The 22,083-nt window shown below is 39.3% G+C and overlaps 3 protein-coding genes across 3 annotated transcripts; all 3 read right to left on the minus strand.

The window, feature by feature from the left end:
* Positions 1 to 3,099: 3,099 nt before the first annotated feature.
* On the minus strand, positions 3,100 to 8,428 carry slc38a8b (solute carrier family 38 member 8b). The gene is made up of 10 exons (XM_034117036.1): positions 8,240 to 8,428; positions 6,984 to 7,182; positions 5,888 to 6,038; positions 5,704 to 5,808; positions 5,539 to 5,596; positions 5,227 to 5,341; positions 4,995 to 5,142; positions 4,077 to 4,279; positions 3,914 to 3,965; positions 3,100 to 3,202 (listed from the first exon to the last, which is right to left on the minus strand). The coding sequence occupies exons 1-10, from the start codon at positions 8,426 to 8,428 to the stop codon at positions 3,100 to 3,102; spliced, it is 1,323 nt and encodes a 440-aa protein (XP_033972927.1).
* A 3,848-nt stretch (positions 8,429 to 12,276) lies between these two features.
* nrn1lb (neuritin 1-like b) lies at positions 12,277 to 15,741 on the minus strand. Its single transcript, XM_034116110.1, has 3 exons — positions 15,684 to 15,741; positions 13,557 to 13,704; positions 12,277 to 12,580 (listed from the first exon to the last, which is right to left on the minus strand). The coding sequence occupies exons 1-3, from the start codon at positions 15,739 to 15,741 to the stop codon at positions 12,277 to 12,279; spliced, it is 510 nt and encodes a 169-aa protein (XP_033972001.1).
* Positions 15,742 to 18,185: 2,444 nt separating this feature from the next.
* thap11 (THAP domain containing 11) lies at positions 18,186 to 21,994 on the minus strand. The gene has a single exon (XM_034117099.1). The coding sequence runs from the start codon at positions 20,551 to 20,553 to the stop codon at positions 19,726 to 19,728; it is 828 nt and encodes a 275-aa protein (XP_033972990.1). The 5' UTR covers positions 20,554 to 21,994; the 3' UTR covers positions 18,186 to 19,725.
* Between the last annotated feature and the right edge of the window lie 89 nt (positions 21,995 to 22,083).

Here is a 22,083-nt window from a genome sequence, read left to right on the forward strand (position 1 = left end):
TGACTTTAATCCTTTGATTTAAAAGAAAATATGTTTGAAAACATCACATCTTTCATAAAGTTTGAAATGGCAAAGATATTCTCGATTGATTTGAATATACATTTCACAAACATGTGCACATCTATTATGATTTATGATTAAACTAAACCTTTGTTGGATTAAATGTTGCTTATCTTATACATAAAGATTGAGTTTGAAGTAGATTGTAAACATTTTTGTCCACATGCCTTTTAAAGTGTTATTTTTTCATTTGCATTCAATATTTTGTCTATAAATGCAACACACTAGACACTGTTAAAACAGTTAAATATTGTTGCAGCCAGGCAAAGACATTTGTGTGCCTCTGGTATCACAAATAGGACTCAATGTCATCCTATCTGCTGCACTCTCACAAGGTGACAGAGGCCTCTCCTTCACCTGGGCTCATTGCCACGGCAGCCATTATCCTGCAGAGTCGGGCCCGGAGGTCAGAGCTCTGCTGTCGACACTTCAATAAAGGCCTGAGCAGCAAGGTGATGGATGCATCTTATCACCATGATGATGATTTCAACCTGCTGGCCATAACCTTGATGCATAGAAATCAAGGTCATACTCAAGCATGTCGTGCATACAGTATGCAGTAACACACGGTTATACAGTAACAACCCTGACTTTATTTGGTCATAAAACTGCCAGTTATCTGCAAATTACACAGGAGCTAAATAGCTTTCCCCCTATTCTGAAACACAAAAGGCTTTCAGATTACAATCAGTGTGACAGTGACTGTGAGAGAAAACACACACACACACACACACACACACACACACACACACACACACTCACAGAAGATCATTCAGGAATTTTGCTGACACTCTTATCAGAAACAATTAACATTTAAAAGGGATGTCGCTACAAATTGCCATTTCATTAATTAGGACCGCGAGAAACCGACATTAAAAGTAATCTTTCAATAACCAAGTAGCTACAGGGGACAACATCATAATGAGGACTGGAAATTATTTTTCACTGGGCCGAGGAAAATGAAAAGATAATTTAATGCAGAGAATAATGGATGATGTAAAGCCATGCGAGTGGATACTGCTTTAGGGATAGCAGTGACAGTGGGTCCACCACTTTGGTTCAGATTGAAATGTAAAAGTTATGGATTGCCATAACATTTTGCCCGGACATGCAGGCTGAACAGTAATTACTAACTGACTTTTTCTCAAGCACCATCATTAGGTAAAAATGACTAATTACCAGGGCTGCAATTAAACATTCTTTTTAATCTAGATTATCATGCTGATTGTCTTTAAGATTGATCATTCGGTCTATAAAATACGATACCATAATATCTTACTGTCAGAAAATAGTCAAAAATCTCTGTCCCATTTTCTCAAAATCCAGAGTTATTTCTTTCTGTTGAGTCAGTCCAAAACCCAAAGACATTTCGTTGAAGATGGTTTAGAACAGAGAAATCAGGAAATCTCCATATTTGATGAAAACAGTAGCATTTTCTTCCCTTTTCACAGGAAAATGTACTCAAATAATTAATCTATTATCAAAAGAGTTGTCCATTTCCTGTTGATTGTTGATTCAATCGTTAAAGATGAATTGATGATAATCGTTGCAGTGCTACTAATGACATTCCCATCAGCCTCAGCTGTACTGTTTAATGCTAATTAGACAATTACATTACATTTAGCTGAAGCTTTTATCTTTAGTGTCTTGATTTAGGTCCAGGTAGGCCATGTTTCCATGTCTGCAGAGAACAGAATAGTGTTTTAAATCCTGGTAGATGTTAGTTTTATTTCCCAGGACTGCTGAGTTGCATTCACAAATCTGTGTGCAGTCGACATGGAGTGAAGCTGCAGGATTCAAGAAAGAGTTTGTATGGTTTCAAGGATTTCTTTTTCTCCATTTAGTGGATTTAGTCATTTGGCCGTCAGGTTAGAAATATAATCCCATGGGCTGAACATAAGTAGAGTATCACAGTTTTAGGTTTTCCCCTAAGGACATTAACTCTGCATGAGATGTCACAAACACAGCTGAAGTGTCTAAAAAGAGCTGCTATGTGTTTCCAGATGGTCTATTTTTGCATTAAGTTCTTACCCTGTGTGTGTTCAGGAAGATAAGTATGTGAAGTCAGCATCGCAGCTTTTGAGCAGACCCCCCCCCCCCCCCCAGGCACAGATACAGAGCCTTTTTCTCGATTTACTGTAAATCATTACTCACTCATACACTAACACACATCTGTGAGCATGTGCACGCTCACGGGCAGCATGCCATAACTCTTGAAAGCTTGAAGTCAATAAACAATAAACAGTGATATTCAGCATACCTCGGCCATCAATCTGAGCTCAATGAAAGCTGCAGATTGATATCACTCAGAGGATTCAGGCCATGTGGAGGTCAGAAAGTGGAGAAATGCAGAGGAAGGATAAGAATTGTGTTGTTGAAACAAAACAATGTTAATATGATAAACTCATGATATTATCTGGTCGATGCAAACAAGAATTTCAAGGGCATAAAATCCATCTGTCTACATAAAAACTGAATATTGTGTGTATAGGCAGTCTCTTGTCAAAATGATCCCGGCACCATTTTAACAATGATAAGAACTCAGTTTCTCTTATCTGGGTTTCCAATATGCAGTTACACACACACATGAATGAGTGACTACGCAGATAAATAAATATGCATCAGTTGTACAATACTGCCCCCTGGCAGGATAGCACAACTACAAATAAAGACTCAAAGATACACTTTTTCTTATTTAATATTCTATACAATAGGGGTGGTAATGTAATCCTAAATGAATTATTAAAACAGCCACACATACTTTACAATTAATACCTACATTATTTTCTTGACATTATATTGTTGTCCAATAACAATCCATTTAAATATGATATATATGTCTGTAACACACACACAGATAGAAATATTACATTATTGCTTTGTAAATATATATTATATTATAACCAGGTCATGGAAGACCTTGATAAGGATCATATATACAATTATAAACCACCTTTACAAATGCAACTTTAAGTTGTGCAAAACACATGAAGTGAAGCAGCGGCTGCAGACAGTGAAGTGGATATAAAGGTGTGAAAATCAGAATTTCTGGTAAATCTCCATTATAGCGATGGTCGTGCTCTGTCCGAAGATGAAAGATCCAACTACGATGGTTATAACTCCCCAGACTGTTAAAATCACCCTGCAGAAACAAAACAAAATCAGGGAGATCAAGATAAACAACATGACAGATGACTTTTAAAAAACAAGTCATCAGGAAACAGTATGAATCTTCTGCTTGGCGGTAATTCATAATGATTCATTCTCTTTTCCATTATTCAAATATCCACATTTTATAACAAGATTGATCAAATTTGTAGACAAAAATGTCCGTAGAAGCCTTGATGTTCTAAAAGAAAATCCATCTAATTACACAAAAAAGGAAGACTCCTCTTTCTTTCTTAGGATACGACGCAGTTCAGACTCTATAAGAAGGACTTTTTAACTAAATAGTGATCACTGGTTGGATGGATAAATGACTTTTGTACATTTTGCACTGCAGGATGTGACAATCTTCATCATGTTTCCATGACCAGCATCCAAATATAAAAAAAATATTATTCCTATTTTCATAACATTTCCTAGAAATGTTCCTGGGAAAAAGTAATTCAATTGTAATCATTAGAAACATAGACATTTCCTAGGAATTAAATCTCCACTAAGACAAAACAAATTTTTTGTTTAAATACTTTTTATTATACTCGTTACACTAGCAGTTAAACAGTTGAAATGAAATAATTGGAAGATCAGTTAAACACCATATTTGTTTCCCTATGATATATGATATGTCAAACAACGCATTTCAATAATAATGTTATACACATACAGTACGAGTGTGTAAATAATCACTCACCTGACTCTCTGACTCACAGGTTCACTTTGCATTGTGAACACTAAGCAAAGACCTGCAACACACAAATAATATAGAACAAAATGTATGAATATAAAAGCCATACATTGCACATCACGTGAGTACAAACACAGACACTTCATTTAAAGGAGGAATTGTTACATACCAGGAAAGATGAAGATGAAGAAGGCGCTGATTCCCCCGATGACACTGATGACCTCCCCCATGTCGGGGACGAACATGGCGATGAGAAGAGTGACGGTGATCCAGATCACAGTGAGAACCACTCTGCAGCGAGTCTCAAACAAATGGGTGACGACTCCCCAGCGACGTCTTTGAATACGCACCATCAGGTTCAGGATGACAGATCTGTTGCACACACACACACACACACACACACACACACACACACACACACACACACACACACACACACATACTTTTGTTACTTCACAACATGAGTAATACAAACATGCGCATACACACACACACACACACATTTGTTGCTGTAGTGCAATGAAAGTTCAGGACAACATGTTAACTTTTAAAAGACATACACAAGTTGTACTATGCAAAAAACGAAATCCCCTTTCACACATGCCCTGCAAACCTGAAATTATCTAGAAATTACCCAGGAGGAGCTGTGAGAATACCAATGTCCACATTTCTTCTGGAGCAGACTTTACCCTGCGTGTCGCCTAATACAAAGATAATGTCCAATATGTGAATAGAGAAACCCATTGTCTGGATCAAAAAGAAGGTTCATTTACAAGAAATAGCATGGCAACGAAAATGTGTAACTGGGGTTCAAACTAGATCTGGGAACTTGGGAGGAAAGTTCAGTATGAAAACTGAGCTGTGTAATCAACGTCATGTCATGCTTCGACACACTCAACCCAAAGCTACCACTCGCCTGAACCAAAAAGAGTATTTTCAGTAAGTGATAAGGGTTGAGATACGGTCAATCTCCTGTTGTGTGCAACAAGTGTCATAGTCAAGAAAACGACTACAACGTGTGGAGATGATTTCCCTGGTATTTTCCAAAGTTGATTTGTAAGACAGTCTCAACTCTGCTGTTGCTCACCTCCCCAGGAGAAGAATAATAGGATAGATGGTGATGATTGATATTCCAAAAAGTAGCCTGGATATGATCATGGGCACGTCATTTCCTGGATATGACATCAAAATATCGGAGGCAACCGCTCGTCCAAACGTCATGAAGCCGTACACACCTGGAGAAAGGGGAGGTGAAGAGCAGTTTTCACGGAAGCACAAATAAACTGAGGTCAATAGAGTTGCTTTAGAGTTGAACTCACCAGTGAGAGTGTAAATGAGTAAACAGAAAAACATGGAGACCACTGAGATGATGACCCAGTTTAAGAGCTTCTTGTTCTCCATGCTGCTGTAGATGGCAATACAGGCTTCATGGCACTGCAGACACACACAAAGACACATTGGGCTTTCAGACAAATCACTACTATAGTTCATAATTTCTTCATGCTCCACGTGCTTTTTAGTTGTCTGTTATTGCTGGTTGGTTTGGACAAATGTAGGTCCACATTAAACCACTTAAATGTCTAGCATCAGGCTGTCTACTTTTAGACTTAAAAGCATGCAGTTGATCCTACCTGGAAGCCAAAGCAGATGGTCGGCACGACACTGAACATTGAAGCCCACGAACCCACACTGAAAACACAAACACACACACTCACATTTACAGATGCACACACGCTGCATAGAATGAGAGAAAAAAGTGAAACACACACGTATCCATTACAAACAGTGTTACTAACCCTTTGCTGTGCTCTGGAGTTATTATAACATTGTGGCTCTCCATCAGGTAATACTTGACGATCACTGCCACACACAGATAAGTTGCCGCCAGCGTTCCCAACACACTGACACAAAGAAAACACTGTTAAACCACACACAAATGTGCACTCTATCTCATTCTGATCCATGATAAGTGTCATTTACCTTGTGTATTTCTGGATGCCGATTTCTTTTGGGATGGACAAGGGGAGGATGATGATGACACACATGATGAAGAGGTAAAACCGCTGGTCGGTGTACCAGTGGTACGGCATCTCAGTGGACCCAGTCACCGTCTCGTATAAAGAAACGCTCACTGGAAGAAGAACAACATTTTAACCATTATTTATCTGCTGCAACGATAAATGAATAATATAGATATAATACAGTTATCATGCACACCAAATCATTGATTTGACATACTTATCAGTCTTTATGTTGTTTTAATGGCTGCTATTCATGCTTTAACAATGGTGGATGAACATGATGACAACAAAACAAGTTTGCATGTTGTCCTCGAGGATATCTCACTAAAATGCTCCATCTGTACTGTGCTTTGTGCACAATGTATGATCCAATCGATTTTTTTTAAGGGGGTGTAAACAGATTTGATTTACAAACGTAAATCAAATCTGTTTACATTTTGAACAGAGCGAAAACATTAAAGGGATTTGAAGCATTTCAGATGGACAACACGACAAAGGGGGAAATGAAAAAAAGGGTAGCATTACTGTCACATGTTTTCACTCTTACACACGCAAGAATGAACATTAAAGAGCCAGAAGATGTGTGGTCTGAGAGAGATTCATTTTTTGATATAGGAAATGGCTGCTAAATTGATAGCAAACTCCTGATAAAACATTCAAAAACCTGTGCTAAGATTTAAGATTCAAAAGCTTTATTGTCATATGCACAGTAGTAGTGGAAATATGGCAATGAAACAAGGCAAACTCAATTATATATAGGACATAAAACATTACAAATATATATTATTAAAAGTGCCAAAAGAAACAGAGTAGAATAGATAAGAATAAAATAGTGCAGATTACAATACTGGCACAAGTATTTTTCATATTGTTCATATTTACGGGAAATAAAGGCTGTTAAGTGCGTTAGCAGAGTATTTGACAGTGTTAAAGGACATTAAGGATACTTTCTTCATAGAGAAAGGGGATAATAAAATAAGAAGACTATAATCTAAGTGGTCCGTTTGTAAGTAGGAGAAGCTGCATCTTGAAAAATAAGTTCATTGAGCACTCACACTTCTCCAGCTGGTCCTGCACCACCACCAGGAAGGCCACACATATCATGAAGAGGTTGAAGCAGAAACAGATTTCACAGAGTTGCCCCACCGCTCCTCCACACACCTCCCTCACCACGTCCTGGTACGTGTTCTGTCTGCTGACTGAGGAGGCATAGCCAAGGATGATCAGACCACTGATGAGGAAGACCAGGGAAACCTGCACGTCACACACACAAACACACAAACACACACCATGGACAGATCATTAGGCAATTGGGCTCCGGACACAGGCCTGTGAAAAGGCACTCCTGAAAGTCACGTACAAAAACAACTTTTTTAAACCCAAGTCATGATCTTTTCCTAAAGTATCTTTGTATAGATTCATAATGTTAATCACATATTGAAGTGTATCTGACAAACCTGCATATTAATATATGACACTAAAGGGGTCCTGAGCAAGCATCTGTATGTCACGAGGTTGGAGGAAAATGTGTTCAAGCAAACAAGTTAATATAACATTTCCATACATGAAACGAGGTAAATCATGTTTTGCTTTAAAAAATATATTACTTAAATGTTTAATTTATAATCCAAATAGTACTGACGCGTTCTGCTGCAGCAGATCGACAAATGAAACATGATATCCATATATATTCTATTTTAATGTAGGCTTCCTAACTTGTGTTTAAATGAATGCAAACTGTTTTAACATGTAGTTTCATATAATAAAAACACAGGTGGAAAAGGACTCAAATTTAGATCAAGAGCAATCAGAGGCTCCTTATGACCTCATAGCTTGTTCCTGGAAAGTTGAAATGTGAAATCTACACACACACACACACACACACACACACACACACACACACACACACACACACACACACACACACACACACACACACACACATTTGTTACTTCACAACATGAGTAATACAAACATGCGCATACACACACACATTTGTTGCTGTAGTGCAATGAAAGTTCAGGTCCTCCCTAAACTGGAAGCTCATTAGAGTTCACCTGTGAAATAGATGAGCCTCTTTCACACCAGGGAGTGACTGAGTGGTGGTGAGTACATACATATACAGTCAGCAGGCTAACAGACAAACTAAGCCCCCAAATGTCTCTATATATGTTAAGGGAAATACAATGAAGGGATTTGCAGTTCAATCCATCAACAATTCTATTTTAATGTATTGTATTTTTTAACATTTTCTACACTTGCACACTATATGTACTATAAACAGCAAATATTGCAGGTGTGTGATCCTCACCAGCTCCACACTGAGGGCAGTATTGACTCCCCCTGCCTTCTGGAAAGCCCAGGGGAAGTTGAGCAGTCCGGCACCCAGCGCAGACTTCAGCATGATGAACACAGCACCGAATGAACCGAGCCGCGGGGGGCCCGAATGAGACGCAGAGCGGGCCAGCAGGTTGATGCTCTCTCGGGCCAGTTCCTCCATGATCCTGAGCGAAGCTTTAACCCTATATAACTGATACTTCTCAAGAACGATTTCTGACAAAACTAACCCTTCTAGAGTAGTCCAGGTGTCCGCTTCATCCTTCTGAGAGTTTGAACCTGCTGAGAGGGAAACCCTGCAGATATATAGCCTGCACCCACGAGCACACGCGACTCACATGGTCTAATTGGACTACTAAACATTTCACTCTGAGGTGACACATATATCACTAAAGTGAGTATGTTTGCTTGTGTTTTCTCTGTCTCTCTCCATGGCTCTCTCTTTTAAGTTGTGTCTGTCTCTGAAGAAGAAGCCTATAGATAAAGGTAATTGTGTTGTTTTTTTATGATTACTTTTGATTTGTTTTCTCATTTTGTCCATACAAGTACTGTGTTCAAAATACACATTGTTTTTCCTACAAATAAACCCATCAAAGTGGACCTCCTCTAAATAAAACCATGAATGAACTTTATAAAATCATAAGAATTCAAGAAATTAGTCAAGAAAGTATTGCTGGCTTAACTTGCAAGGGGCTCCATGGCAAAAATATGCTGCATAAAAAGGGAAAATACAGGTGGGGGGTTTCTGTCCCTGCAAATACAGGCACCTGCACACACTTCTACTACTACTACTTCTTCTACTGCACATAATGGGTCAAGACTGATGATTGAGAAGGATTACTTTGCATACAGTCTATATATTGTAATTTTTTTACTCCGGGAAATCCTGCACAGTTTCATTAAGAGGTAAACTCGCATGACTCGAATGTCCTCCATTTACTCAACTTTGTTGTCAATCTGATTGTAATCACCAAAGAGATTGGCCACTATTTACTTTTCATTTATTTATCTTATATATCACGTTTTTGTATTAACAGAATCATGAATGTAGATTTGGTGTGCAGTGCGGCTTACACTGTTGTAGCATGAGGAGTTTAAACAAAGTTCCGGTCATATGGAACAATCTACTACACATGTAATTCATTATCCCGTTCATGATTCTTGCTACACACCATCTGCACAGGGCAGAGGGCATCGGTCACATTCATGAACATTGCTCTACATCAGGAGGAACTTTCCAAAGAAAAATAAACTTTAACTTTTTGAACAGCTGTTCCCAAAATGTGAGGGCTTTGAGGCACCTTAAAAACGATGTCATGGTGATTTTGCAGATTTTCTTAAATGTAATGCAGGACAGGGAGATATTAGAGAGAGCAGAAGTGTTATGGGGACAGTCCAAAGTTGTTATTGTATACCATAGGCATGTGCTGTTCCCAAAAATATCTCAGGACTTTAGTTTTTATAAAGCATTTTCCATTTTAAATTATATTACATGTATAATTGATATTGTTGTTCATAATCCATTTGTAAAAAAAAACTCCTGTTTAAAATATGCATAAAACCACTGCAAGAGTAAGACAGCTTTATATGAATCCTCTCTGTCCACGGTGACCTGCCACGCTTTGTCGTCATGACCAAATCAGGGTTATAATCTGGTTTTTATGCCTGTTAGCAAAAAATATATACAGAGTCTGAGACCTTAGTTTAAACACGCAGTCTGATTATTCAGATTTAAAAATAATATAATCATGTACGTCATGCAAGTCTGTGCAAAATGCAACTGGAATCATAAGCTGGGAACTGTATGAAGCAGCATTATTTAAATAAGCCATTAAACCTGTGAACTTTGGGTTAAAGGTGCTGCATGGTTGCATTTAATCAGTGTGCCATGTGAATATATAGCAGAATATAAAGCAGGAGGTCCACTTGAGGTTTCAGTGACCGCTGCAATAACTCCTTAAATTCAGCATGCTGCAGTAATGAAGATACCACCTCTGACATTTAGATGTCATACTTGCTTATGTCATGTTTGAGTTCAACTTCATACAATGCTGACAAGGCAAAACACCACAAAACCAATCCTCATCACTTCTCATTTCCAGTGTTTGCGCTGCGTGCTCTGAGGACAATAAGACTGTTTTCAAGTGTTTCGAGGAGCAACCTGCTACACTGAGACGAATAAAGACAGATGAGATTAATCTACTCATGATTCTGCTGTTATGAAACAGCTTAAGAGAATTCAGATTACGCACACGCACACAAACATACACACATACAAACACACAAACACACACACACAACTGACACAAAACCCATGTCTTCAAGAAAAGAAAACAGTTGCGATGTAAGGAAAATAACTGCGTTGTGTATGTCAGAATATAGAACACCTTTAATTTAAGCGTTTGTTGGGTTGAAATCAGAGTGAAACAAAAAGGCATGTACCACTCTTTACTGCAGTGAAAAAAAGAAAAATGCAAATTAACAAAAACTGCAAATAATACAGTAAATACATTGCAGTCTGTGATTGCATTACAGCTCAGTATCAAATAAAAACAACAACATTAAATAACATTACAGCAACTGTTAATGTTATACGGATGAAACTTGGGTAATAAACTCCCTTTTTACATCACCGTTGTACAGTATGTCCTGTGTGTCTTTCTTTGTTATTCCCCCCCCCCCCATATAGAGGTCTTGAAGTAAACCTTACTGAATGCAGCTGTTCAGAATAGAAAAGCAACACACACCTGAAATAAGGAAAACCACTGAACAGGTCAAAGGAAATGACACAGTTTAAACAACTGACAATATTTTTGCAACATCATGTGCACACTGCAAAGGATGCCACCAAAGACAGTATTATTTTCTGATATTAAACAGGTCAGACAGGGGGATGAATTAAGCTGCACAATAACAAATGTTTGCACCCTGCAATAATACTCTGCTCTAGATCACACCTGATTGGATCACAATCTGAACACCTGGCGTCCCTTAAAATCTCCTTTGTCCTAAAAAATCAGGCTGTATTTCTGATGTACTGCAGAAGTGGTAGAAATAAAGGGTTTACAACCATTATTATGTCATAAATGTAACATAACTGAGATTAGTCTTTCAACTAAGTATTTTCAGTGAGTAGGATGTCCTCTTCTGCTTTCCCTAAATCAACGGTTTGTCACTCCAGGACCAGCCTATAAAATATGACCAAGCAATAATGTGAATTTAATCACAATCAATCATTTAAGTTGCAAGTATGCTTCATTTTAATATTTATGTCAGAATTAAATACACCTTTTGTCAGCTTTTTGGTCTGAGAGCAAAGCATGTGATAAATTCAACATATTGTTATTTATTCAATGCCTAAATAAATGCTCCACCTTTTCAGGTACAAAAAACTGAACCAGATATTTCGTTTGATCCAGTTATTGAACTCTGTTTAGATTACAGGGGGAGCAGGACGCTGACCACCAGCTGCCTTATTAAAGATAAGTTAAAGGAATACTTCACCAACAAAATGATAGTTTTAAAATCAATTACTCACCCAGTTTTACCTTGGATTCTGGAAGAAAGCTTTGTATTTCTCACAGTTCTCCGAGGTGAACACAGAATCCAAAAAACTGAGAAAACTTGACTTTTTGCAAAAATGATCAGGCTATTAAACACACTTCAGACTTGCACGTAACAGTAGCACGTCTGCACAAGCGTGAACATGTTTACGCCGAAGTGTTTGAAATAATGAGATTATAGCAATAATGCATGTGTTTGGAAAGTAGTGAGCATATGACAGGAAAAATGAACCTTCATTAAACTGCATGGGTTGTTTGAGGCTTTGTAAACAGATGTTTTGAAACAGTTCAGCCATTAACCATGGCCCGCATTCACTTCAATTCATCAAAATGTTTCTCAGTTTTTGTTTCATGCAAGAAACATATTGTTTTTTCCAAGAATTAAAAGTTCCAAGGGTGAGTCGTTTTTTAAACTACTTATCATTTTTTGTGTGAAGTATTCTTTTAACTAACTCCTGAGCAGCAGTAGCAAGGTGCTGCACACAGGGAACATCAGAGAGCTGAAGGGGGGGCTGTTCCTGTTGGTTTGCCCTTTCAGTGTTTCCTTGTTGGTCTGGTCGGAGGTGGGGGGGCTCGGGGCTGCAGGCACAGTGCTGGGTGGGAGGGTGGTGCGGCTGGCACACATGTCGTAGAGGTTTCCGGAGAACTGTGTCTTCCTGGACTCTTGTCTAAGAGACTCCCAGACGGCTGCTGCGTCTCCCGGGCAACCGGCCAGAGCTGAGTTGGCACACACATGGAACGCATTCCAGGACCTTCGAGGAACGAGGAGATCAGAGCAGATCAGAGCGGAAATGTGAAGACTGCAGGGTAACATGTACAATAAAACAGCACAAGTGGGTACCATTTGAGCAAACGTTTAAGAAATATGTAACACTTCTGAAGAGTTAACCCCTCACGGTGCTGTTAAATCTAGGCGTATCCGTTTGACACTTATGTATGTAAAAAGCACTATACATAATCAACAAGATTACTAAAAATGAAATGTTGAATGTAGCATTTTCAGACAGTATGTGTATACTTATTACGTGCAAGACTTTTGGGTGTGGTAAGAATAAAGCACGATTCAAACCACATCCAACAGAAACAAATTCGTTTTTAAGTTATAATGTAGCCCTTTGGCCCATGTTTATTTGACAACACCTGTGGTTCCTGGTGATAATGGTTTGTTTTATTAATACAGGCCCAAAGCAAAGCATGTTTTTAATAGAGATAATGAAAGGAAATGATGACACCAGACATGAAACCTGAGAAACATTTCCCCTAAACATAGTTTTGTACACAGTTTAGCTGTATCTAAATGTAATTTTGTAGGAGACAGAGTTGAGGTGTCGGCCATAAACCCAAATCAACACCCAGTAACCCTGTGAAGCGCTGTCAGCTGATAAATCTCTGTAAGTTTGTCACTGCAAAAACTCACAAACTCTGACAAACCATTTGGCTCTGTGAGGCTATACCATGCTATAACCTGAATGCTAACGTCAGCATGCTAACATTCTCTCACTGACAATGCTAACATGCTGACGTTATGCAGGTTGTTCGCCATATTAGCACATTTCAGTGAGAAACATAAAGATCAGCTGAAATATTTAATTGCAAAAGAGCCAATATTTGTTGAGACATTTCATTAATAGACTGGAGCAACTTTAATAGTAATAACTTCAACAATCTGAGACAAGTTGTTTCAAGACACACAGGGGATGGTTACCAAAGTGCTGGACAGATACACACCTGCAGATTGCATCGATGTCCTGTGTGTTTTGGTCTTTTTGTGTTTCCACCATACTGTCTCCAAGTGTAAGTAAACACTGAGCGAAACTCTTGTAGATGGAAGCACATGAAACTGGAATTGCCGCTCCAAAACTCACAGGGACCAGGCCTGGTGGAGAGAAGAAGAAGAAGAATAGGGAGGGATGAAACCCTCTTTAATGGTCACACATGCAGAGCACACAGCACACACAGTGACATTTGTTCTCTGCTTTTAACCCATCCTAGTACCAGGAGTCTAGTACCAGGGGCAGTGGGCAGCTATTGTACAGCGCCCAGGGAGCAATGGGGGAAGGGGGATGTCCAGTGCCTTGCTCAAGGGCACCACAGCAGGGCAGGAGGTGAACTGGGACCTCTCCAAGTAGAAGTCCACACTCCATATTTAGGTCTGGTCGGGGACTTGAACCGGCGACCCTACGGCTCACAGTCCAAGCTGTGTACTGTACTGACTGAGCCACTGCCGGACAATAGAAAATGAGTATACAAAAACAGATGTGTTTAGAGATGAGAGATTGTTTGGTTCAGGGATTTCATCTTGTGATGTGAAACACAATGTTTATGTTTATAGAGAAATGATCCATCTGGTGCTCAGACGGATCAAACAAATACAGAAATATGTTGATTTCCATTCATCTGGAGGGATTATACAACCTCAAAGCCAAATTCAGTGCAGGAGCAGTCTGATCGATCAGCACACGCTGAGACTAGTTTGAGTCATCACAATCTTCCTTAGAAAAGTTGTGAATCTATGTTTGAATTGATATGCAGAGGACATTTGAGCGTAACCTCACAGGAAGATATCTATTGATTGACACACTCACATCCACACTCTATGAGTTGACCAATTCATAATCTCTAGAATATGGAGATTTCCTGCTTTTCTCTGATTTATAATATTAAACTGAATATCTTGAAATTATGAACTTACAAAACAAGATCTTTTTGACCTTACATCAAACCAAGGATTTCGATTTCTTCATGAATCCTAAGCTATTGGCAAAGTCAGACATTAATTCATAGATATCACTAAATCTGTTCAGACCTTTATTCGTCAACAATACCTTTTATTTTTCTGTTGATCCAGCAACTGTGCCTTCCCAAAACGTTGCCACAAGGTAGAAACAATATATTCAAATATATCGCTGTGCGCTAAAGATTGAATATCTCTCCTAAGTGTCACTTGAGAGTCTGAAGCATCAGGTGTGTTATTTCATCCACTGAAGCTATGTTTAATTTTACCTTTTTTTCACCTTTGTTTTAGATTTACCAATAGCTGACCCCCGTCTACGGCTCAGGCAGATAATACTTTCATTATTCACGCCTGAATGAACATTAGTTATGTATTTTTTTATCTTGTTGTATTTGCCTGCTTTAATTTGTGTAAAGTGTGTCATGATTTCTAGTTTACTATTCATCCCACAATAATGTTCATCATGATTTTACTGCAAACATTTTGTTAGTCTTGCATTTTCCAAAGTCATTGATCCAAATTCTACAACCATAGTATCCATAGTATGTTTTTTCTACATAAGCCATCACATGTGTTTTACAACAAACTTCCTGAGAGTAAAAACCTCAAAATACCCAAAAAAATTACAGAATTCACACCTAAATATATGATTTTGTACACCAAATACACACACACACACACACACGCACACACACACACACACACACACACACACACACACACACACACACACACACACACACACACACACACACACACACACACACACACACACACACACACACACACACACACACACACACACACACACACACACACATACACGCACGCACAGAGGATGAGAGAGAATCAGTACATGAGGGACAGTGAGCATTTCATTAAGGTAAGTGCATTAGTAAACCCATCGCTTATCAATTTTAGAACAAGCTAAATAAATGAGTCTTTCTGTAAATACTTTGGGCTTTTTCTGACAAACCTGCTGAAATCCCTTCTACGCATTGGGGCACAAACAGACACATCATTGATATAGTATAAGTGCCCGATAAAAGACAGGCAAAAGCAAACTTAGCACTTTAAAACTTTTTTTTTACACATAAGAGCATTTAAAGAACCATCCTTACTGAGGCAGAGAGCGATGGGCAGCAGCATAGACGCCGTGCCTCGTTGGGACTTCTTCATCTTTCCTTCCACGAGTCCCGTGGAGCTGAGATCCACCTCTGATCCAGAGCCTCTGATGAGAAGCTCCCCAAAGTATCTGATTTAAAAAGGGACGAGTACTTCCATCTGTTCATAAATTATTAGATTTTAAAAGTAAAGCACAGAGCCACAACCAGACTGGATTAACAGTGAATGGGAACGCTGCATCACAGAGAGTAAGAGGATGCTGTGTGTGTGTGTGTGTGTGTGTGTGTGTGTGTGTGTGTGTGTGTGTGTGTGTGTGTGTGTGTGTGTGTGTGTGTGTGTGTGTGTGTGTGTGTGTGTGTGTGTGTGTGTGTGTGTGTGTGTGTGTGTGTGTGGGTGTGGGGAGGGGCACAAGGCGAGAGCTTGCAGGCAGCCGACCAATGACGGCATCCCTCACAGCACACTGGATTAAAGTGTTCTCATTTCCGGTCTTTAGTATTTAGAACATTTATTTGAAACACAAATGAATTATAAACTGTATTACCAATCGCTCATTTGTTAACACACATTTACCTGCTGCACAGATCTGACTGCACTATTGAAAAATGTGTTTGTCACAAATGACATTAACAGGGAACATGATCAGAAGTGTCAGCAGGATTTAGTGTTTCATGTGGACAGATGGAGGACGTCCCACAGAGGATAAGAGAATCCAGCTCACCTGGGAGTCCAACAGTCCAGAGCCACCTCTGAGAATAGCAGCATCCCAAGTGAGAGTCTCATCCACAGCTATGTGGGTCATGGGGGGGGTATTGAAGAGCATATGTTGTATCTATGTTATTCACTCTGAAAAAAAGATTGGGCAGATACTATTTATTGTCCTGTTTTTAAATAAAAATACACTTACCTTTTAACTAACTTGAGCGTCCATCTTATATCCCCCTCCTCCTCTTCTTCTCAGCCTCCAAATCCCCTGCTACGCCCCCCAGATGGCTTCCACGACGTGCATTAGTATAAGCCCCTGTTCACATCTGTACACTGACACAGGAGGAATGGTAACCCATTGTTAATCTGCGGTTTAAAACAACCATTAACTGCAGAATAATCCATCTGTATCTGAAGCCGCTGCCCAGAATCAATACCTCAAGTAGAGATTTTGGTATTACAGCTGAAAACATCTGCTTTTTGAACATTATTACCTTTTGCAGTGATGCTCAGGACCAATCAAGCCTGATGTGAAGTGTGTGGGAAATATACGTAGAGTTATTCATCACATTCTTTAAGATATTTCAGCCGTGAGGGCTTTTGTAGTTTGTGCATGTTGGTGATTATGGGCGTCCTGACTCCCCTGGCCTCCTAGTTTTGTGCAGTAGTTCACAACTGGGGGTTGCAAGGCCTTGTGAGTAAAATATGTTTGTATACAGTGTGTCTGTAACTTTGGATTTCATTTCATATAGATGATTATTTAAGATACATTTATATAAAAGGGAACTAAGCTCAATAGTACAGTAAAGGGAAATCATTACAAGTCAACCTAAATTCAATATTATTATCTTCAATCAAGTGAACACTATTTTCTTGAATTGTTTTAATAGTTTCTCGTAGCCAATAAAAGTTTTTTTAAATAATGTCCTCCTAATTAAGCTTTTTATTACCTATACAATAGCAAAAGAGAAGGTTTCATCAGCAGACAATCACTCAACTGAAAGAGTATTTAGAAAATAATTCTGCAGGTGTTCAGATAATTGGATATAGAACAGAGAAAAGCAGGAAATCTCCGTATTTGAGAGGCTATTCGGAGCATTTTCTGACATTTTGCATGAAAAATAGGCAAAACGACTAATTGGTCAAAATAGTCTGCATTTTTTGTTTCTGTCAATCCATCTAATAATGAGTTGACTAATCAATGCTGTTCCTACAAAAAGCAGACAAATATATTTTGGCCAGCAATATTAATTAAAGGGATTTGATGTAATGGCCACCGTTTGAGCAGGCACGGATATACTGCGTGTATAGTGTGGTGTCACACACTGGATTTTAGGGATTACATATTACACTTGTTTACTTAATTCACATTACACAATTACGCTCAAACGACAACTAAATCTGACACGAGAAGCTGTTGTTTGGCCTAAATGTAAAGACAGCTTGGTTAAATGGCAGCAGCCAAAGAAAAGAGAGACACAGTTGAGTAAATGTGATCGACAGCAATGGATTAAGGCATTATGCAACACTGTGGGGAGTAAAAAAAAAAGAAATCCAGATGAGATTAGGATCTGGATCCTCGCTCTGTCCGATGCTGTCTGTCTGTTCATTCATCCCTATTCCTCTCTCTCGGTTTCCTGCGACACACAGCACGGGTTCAAAGGACATGTTTTAAGTTTAGGTGAAGTAACTGTAGAATAGTTTTACAATCACATTAAGATGTTTCCTTTTTTAATATGAGTAACAATTAAGCAAAGGACCATCCAAGCCGTCGACACACAGACAGATGAAGCAAATTAGGCCATAGAGCGGCGCTAAACCTCCTGCTCCTCAGTTTAATGTCACCGCCATCTAGAGGGTGGAAATCACTCTGCAACATGTGACACATCTCACCACAAGACTCTACTGCAAGTCAGATCTGCTACAAAACTATGAAATGTCAAAACAATAACAATGGTTTATACCATACTCTGTAGTGGTACACTCGCTGAAATGATTATCTCAGATTATCAACACAATGATATCAGAAATCTTTTGAAACACAATGACTTTTTAAAGGATTTATGATGATGTTTTTTTGTTCAAGTTTGATTCCCTTCCCTTCATAAGTCTATGATGTGATTTAGGGTGTATCAAATATGATGAAAATGGTATGACTTCTTAACAGTGCTGAAAGTATTGTATTATAGTATAGTAAAATATTATTTTTGTATCTCTTCTTTCCTAAAAAGAGTCCAACAAGAGCTTCTAACAGGTGTCTGAGAGCTTAAACCTTCTCCACTTGAAGGTGAAAGCAAAACGGTGTTACTGGGATGATGCCTGGACAAAATCATGCCAAACTTAATGAAGTTGGAAATATTCAATGTGAATCAACGTTATTTTAAAATTAAATGTACTTCAAAAAAGGAGCAGAGCATATAGCTGTGAACTAAGTTCAAAAATCTGAAATGTAGGTAACATCCTGTGCATAATACACGTATGAAAGGACAAAGAAATGCAGCCACTAAACTCCTGCGTGAAAAACATCACACATGAATCACACTGACATAAGCAGGAGCTGCTTCACAGAATAACCTTGGGCGCAGACATTAACATGTTCAAGTTGCATAAACTATGTTGAGAAAATGTTTTTCTTTGTACTTCACTTCCTTAAAAACAAAACGTTGAGCAAATGTAACTTAATTCATGTCTTCAAGAAACATCATTTAATAAGATTACATTGTTTGAGTGCCTTCAAGTTTTAAAGAATCCCTTAAAGTCTGTTCCTTGATGATCAAATGTCTTATATCAACACATATCAAGGGAAAGCTAAGTTATCTTTAAAGGCAACTCAGATAAAATCATGGTAGACCTGTACTTCATTGACTAACACCTAAGTGTGCCAAGAATAGTGTTTCGTATACAGAAAATCCTATAGATGCGCAATCTTGGCATAGTTTACCTCTGCAAATCTACTGGATGTTTCTGCTACAAGCGCCTAATTCAAAATCTCAAGTAAGGAAATAAGAGAACTTTTAAAAAGAAAAACGTTCTACATAACTAGGCAGTTGAGAGCATCCTCATCAGTCACGTTACACATGTATAATCCTGCTCTCTTGTCAGTCTGTGCATACTATGATTCTTGTTTAATTGAATAAAATGTGTAATATTATTAATATATAAGCTAGCCTACATGAACTAGCCTGTCAACTTTTTCAACACAGGCCTACGAAAAGTTAGCTCTACTTCTCGAAAATAAATTGTCATCGCTCGTAGTTTTATACAAAATAGGGTTGGATCGGTGTCATATCCGTTAGTCTGTTTCTGTAACGGGTCCTCTCCGGTGATATGCACCCTTCAGATTTTCTTGCGGACGCTTAAGGTCACGGAGTTCCCGTAGAGCAGCCGGTCCCGCTCGCGCACCTCCTCCTGCAGCTTGGCCTCCGCGACCCGCAGCTGGCGGATGGTCGCCTTCATCTCCTTCATCTTCACCTCCATCAGCGCGATGATGTCCCGCTGCTCGTTCAGCTTCCGCAGCAGCTCGGCCGACGTGGTGCCGGTGGTCAGCGAGTACGAGTGGTCCAGCGGGCTGCTGGTCACACTCACGTACTGCACGATCGCCTGGTGCGACCCGGTTTCCGACATGTCGTCCCCGATGAACTCCTCGGTGATGGGCTCCGTGTAACATGTCCCCTCTGTCTGTGCGGGGAGCCGCGCCGTGCCCAGGTACTCCCCGTTCTGCCCTATCTGCACCACGGTGATGCTGCTGTCATCACTCGCCTCTCCTCCGGTGGTGCCCTCGGCTCCCTCCGCCGCCACACTGCCCAGCACACTGGAGATCAATATCCCGGAGTGGGCTGCGGCACCGGGTGCAGGAGCCCCCGCCGCTGACACCTTCCTGCCTCTGCCCCTCCGGCTCCTGCGCTCATTGACCCCCCGCAGAGGGAAGAGGGACGGCACTCTGATGGTGTAGGTCTTCCTCCCGCCGGCGAAGTGCACGCTGCAGACCCGGTGCCCGGTGGTGGGCTGGAAGGTGCTGAAGCAGCCGCTGACCCCGGCCCGGGAGATGTTCCGCAGCCACAGCTCCCTCAGCGTGCTGTCTTTGGGAAACGTGTAGAAGCGCAGGTCCCGGTCCCGGTGCGAGTTGTTGTAGCAGCCCGGGACACAGCACGTAAAACCGGGCATGTTTGCTTCAACACCGAGGCTTTAGAGCACGGTCGTCGGGGTGAAGTTTAGCTTATTTAATTGTTGTTTCTTTTTTCAATGCGTTGTAATGAAGCTCAGTGGCCTACAAGCGGAACTACACGTCCCACAACGCTAACAACTTCCTGTTTATTTTTCACCAAAAGTGAGCTGCTTTTCTTCTTACGACCGCTAAATCCACCGGTATTTATCCGGACTCGAAGCATGTAGAGCTTGTATTTATGATGAAATTGAGGCTGGTGTTTTATTTTCGGTGGTAAATGTCTCGTTTTGTTCTTCGCGGTGTTATCAAGCCAACCGTCCTCTGCTGAGAACTAAAAGTCCCAGAATTCCTTGCGCTCCCCCTGCAGGTCCGTTAGAAAACTAGCGCCCCTACTGGCCAGTGTGGGTAAAGCTTGTGGGTCAAATCAATTTACAGGTGATTTCCTTTACAAGTGAAAACGATCTGGACAGAAGATTAGTCTTAAATATTCTCATTGGTCAATTGTATAGCTATGATGCATTCAAAGGTGGTCTCAAATTAACCCTAATTTTCACCAGCTAAATCATTAAATTAAACTTTATTTTTAATTAAAAGGTCTGACAAATCAGAAAACCATCAGCATGGTCTATTTTTGTTCCTTTTATACCTGTTAATGGAAGATATAAATGATGGTGTTTTATAATTTAAATGATTCTTAAACAATAAGAGTAATATAATAAAAAAGAATGCCATCAAAGCTATGGATAATGTCTAAAACTAAAAGAGATGTTTACTCGTCTCTTCTTGTTCTTCTAAAATAAGTTAGTCGAAAAGGAATTCAGTTATCTTTATTTTTTACATGTATAAATCAATTTATTTATGCTAGTTATAATACAGGCACAAAGAACATGATGACCACATTATTTTGTTTCCGTGAATAATAATACTTTTAATAAAAATGTCCTCGTTCGTATATTAAACATTCGAAAAACAAATGGCAGTTTGCAATATTTTGCGTACATTTTTTGTATTGATTTACCAAACAGCATCATTTTAATCCATACGTCATGTTTCAAGTGTTATGTTATTGTCTTCTGAAACAGCAAATTGTAGAGCAAGAATTTCTGCATTTGGTAACCTTGTCAGCCACCTGATGGCCTTTTAGATCCTTTCTTTGTGTTTGACTCTTTCCTGACAACAGGGAACCTTTTTTATTGGATTTAAATACTTTTTAAAAGATACAAATGATTAACAAAAACAGTAAATGTCTGTACAGTTTAATAATATCTTCCTTTATTAAAAGAGTGAAAGATCATATGCATATTTAAAAATGTGGGCATTCAAAACTATAAAAAGATATTATGAAAAGGCAGCATTGGATGTTTTGGTGTAAGATTATTATTGCCAGTGTATGGCGTAGCTTAAGTTAACCATAGCAAGTGTAACTAATTGTAATCATGTTCTAAAATGGTTACTTCTAAAATATCACTAAAGAAATAAAAGTTGTGTACATAAAACTTTGTAAAGGAGGTTTGTGAAGTCTCATCGCA

This window comes from Trematomus bernacchii, unplaced genomic scaffold (genome assembly GCF_902827165.1).
Source record: "Trematomus bernacchii unplaced genomic scaffold, fTreBer1.1, whole genome shotgun sequence".
Classification (NCBI taxonomy): Eukaryota; Metazoa; Chordata; class Actinopteri; order Perciformes; family Nototheniidae; genus Trematomus; species Trematomus bernacchii.

What these genes read in the sequence shown, in the direction of transcription:
- thap11 (XM_034117099.1), bottom strand. Translation starts at nt 20,553, where the DNA reads ATGCCCGGTTTTACGTGCTGTGTCCCGGGCTGCTACAACAACTCGCAC.
- slc38a8b (XM_034117036.1), bottom strand. Translation starts at nt 8,428, where the DNA reads ATGGAGGAACTGGCCCGAGAGAGCATCAACCTGCTGGCCCGCTCTGCG. An exon ending in CTGCCCTCAGTGTGGAGCTG is followed by an intron (nt 7,183 to 8,239) that starts GTGAGGATCACA and finishes TGTGACGTGCAG; the next exon opens with GTTTCCCTGGTCTTCCTCAT. An exon ending in CCTGTGAGTCAGAGAGTCAG is followed by an intron (nt 3,203 to 3,913) that starts GTGAGTGATTAT and finishes TTGTTTCTGCAG; the next exon opens with GGTGATTTTAACAGTCTGGG.
- nrn1lb (XM_034116110.1), bottom strand. Translation starts at nt 15,741, where the DNA reads ATGAAGAAGTCCCAACGAGGCACGGCGTCTATGCTGCTGCCCATCGCT. An exon ending in GCCCATCGCTCTCTGCCTCA is followed by an intron (nt 13,705 to 15,683) that starts GTAAGGATGGTT and finishes TCTCTCCACCAG; the next exon opens with GCCTGGTCCCTGTGAGTTTT. An exon ending in GACATCGATGCAATCTGCAG is followed by an intron (nt 12,581 to 13,556) that starts GTGTGTATCTGT and finishes CGTTCCTCGAAG; the next exon opens with GTCCTGGAATGCGTTCCATG.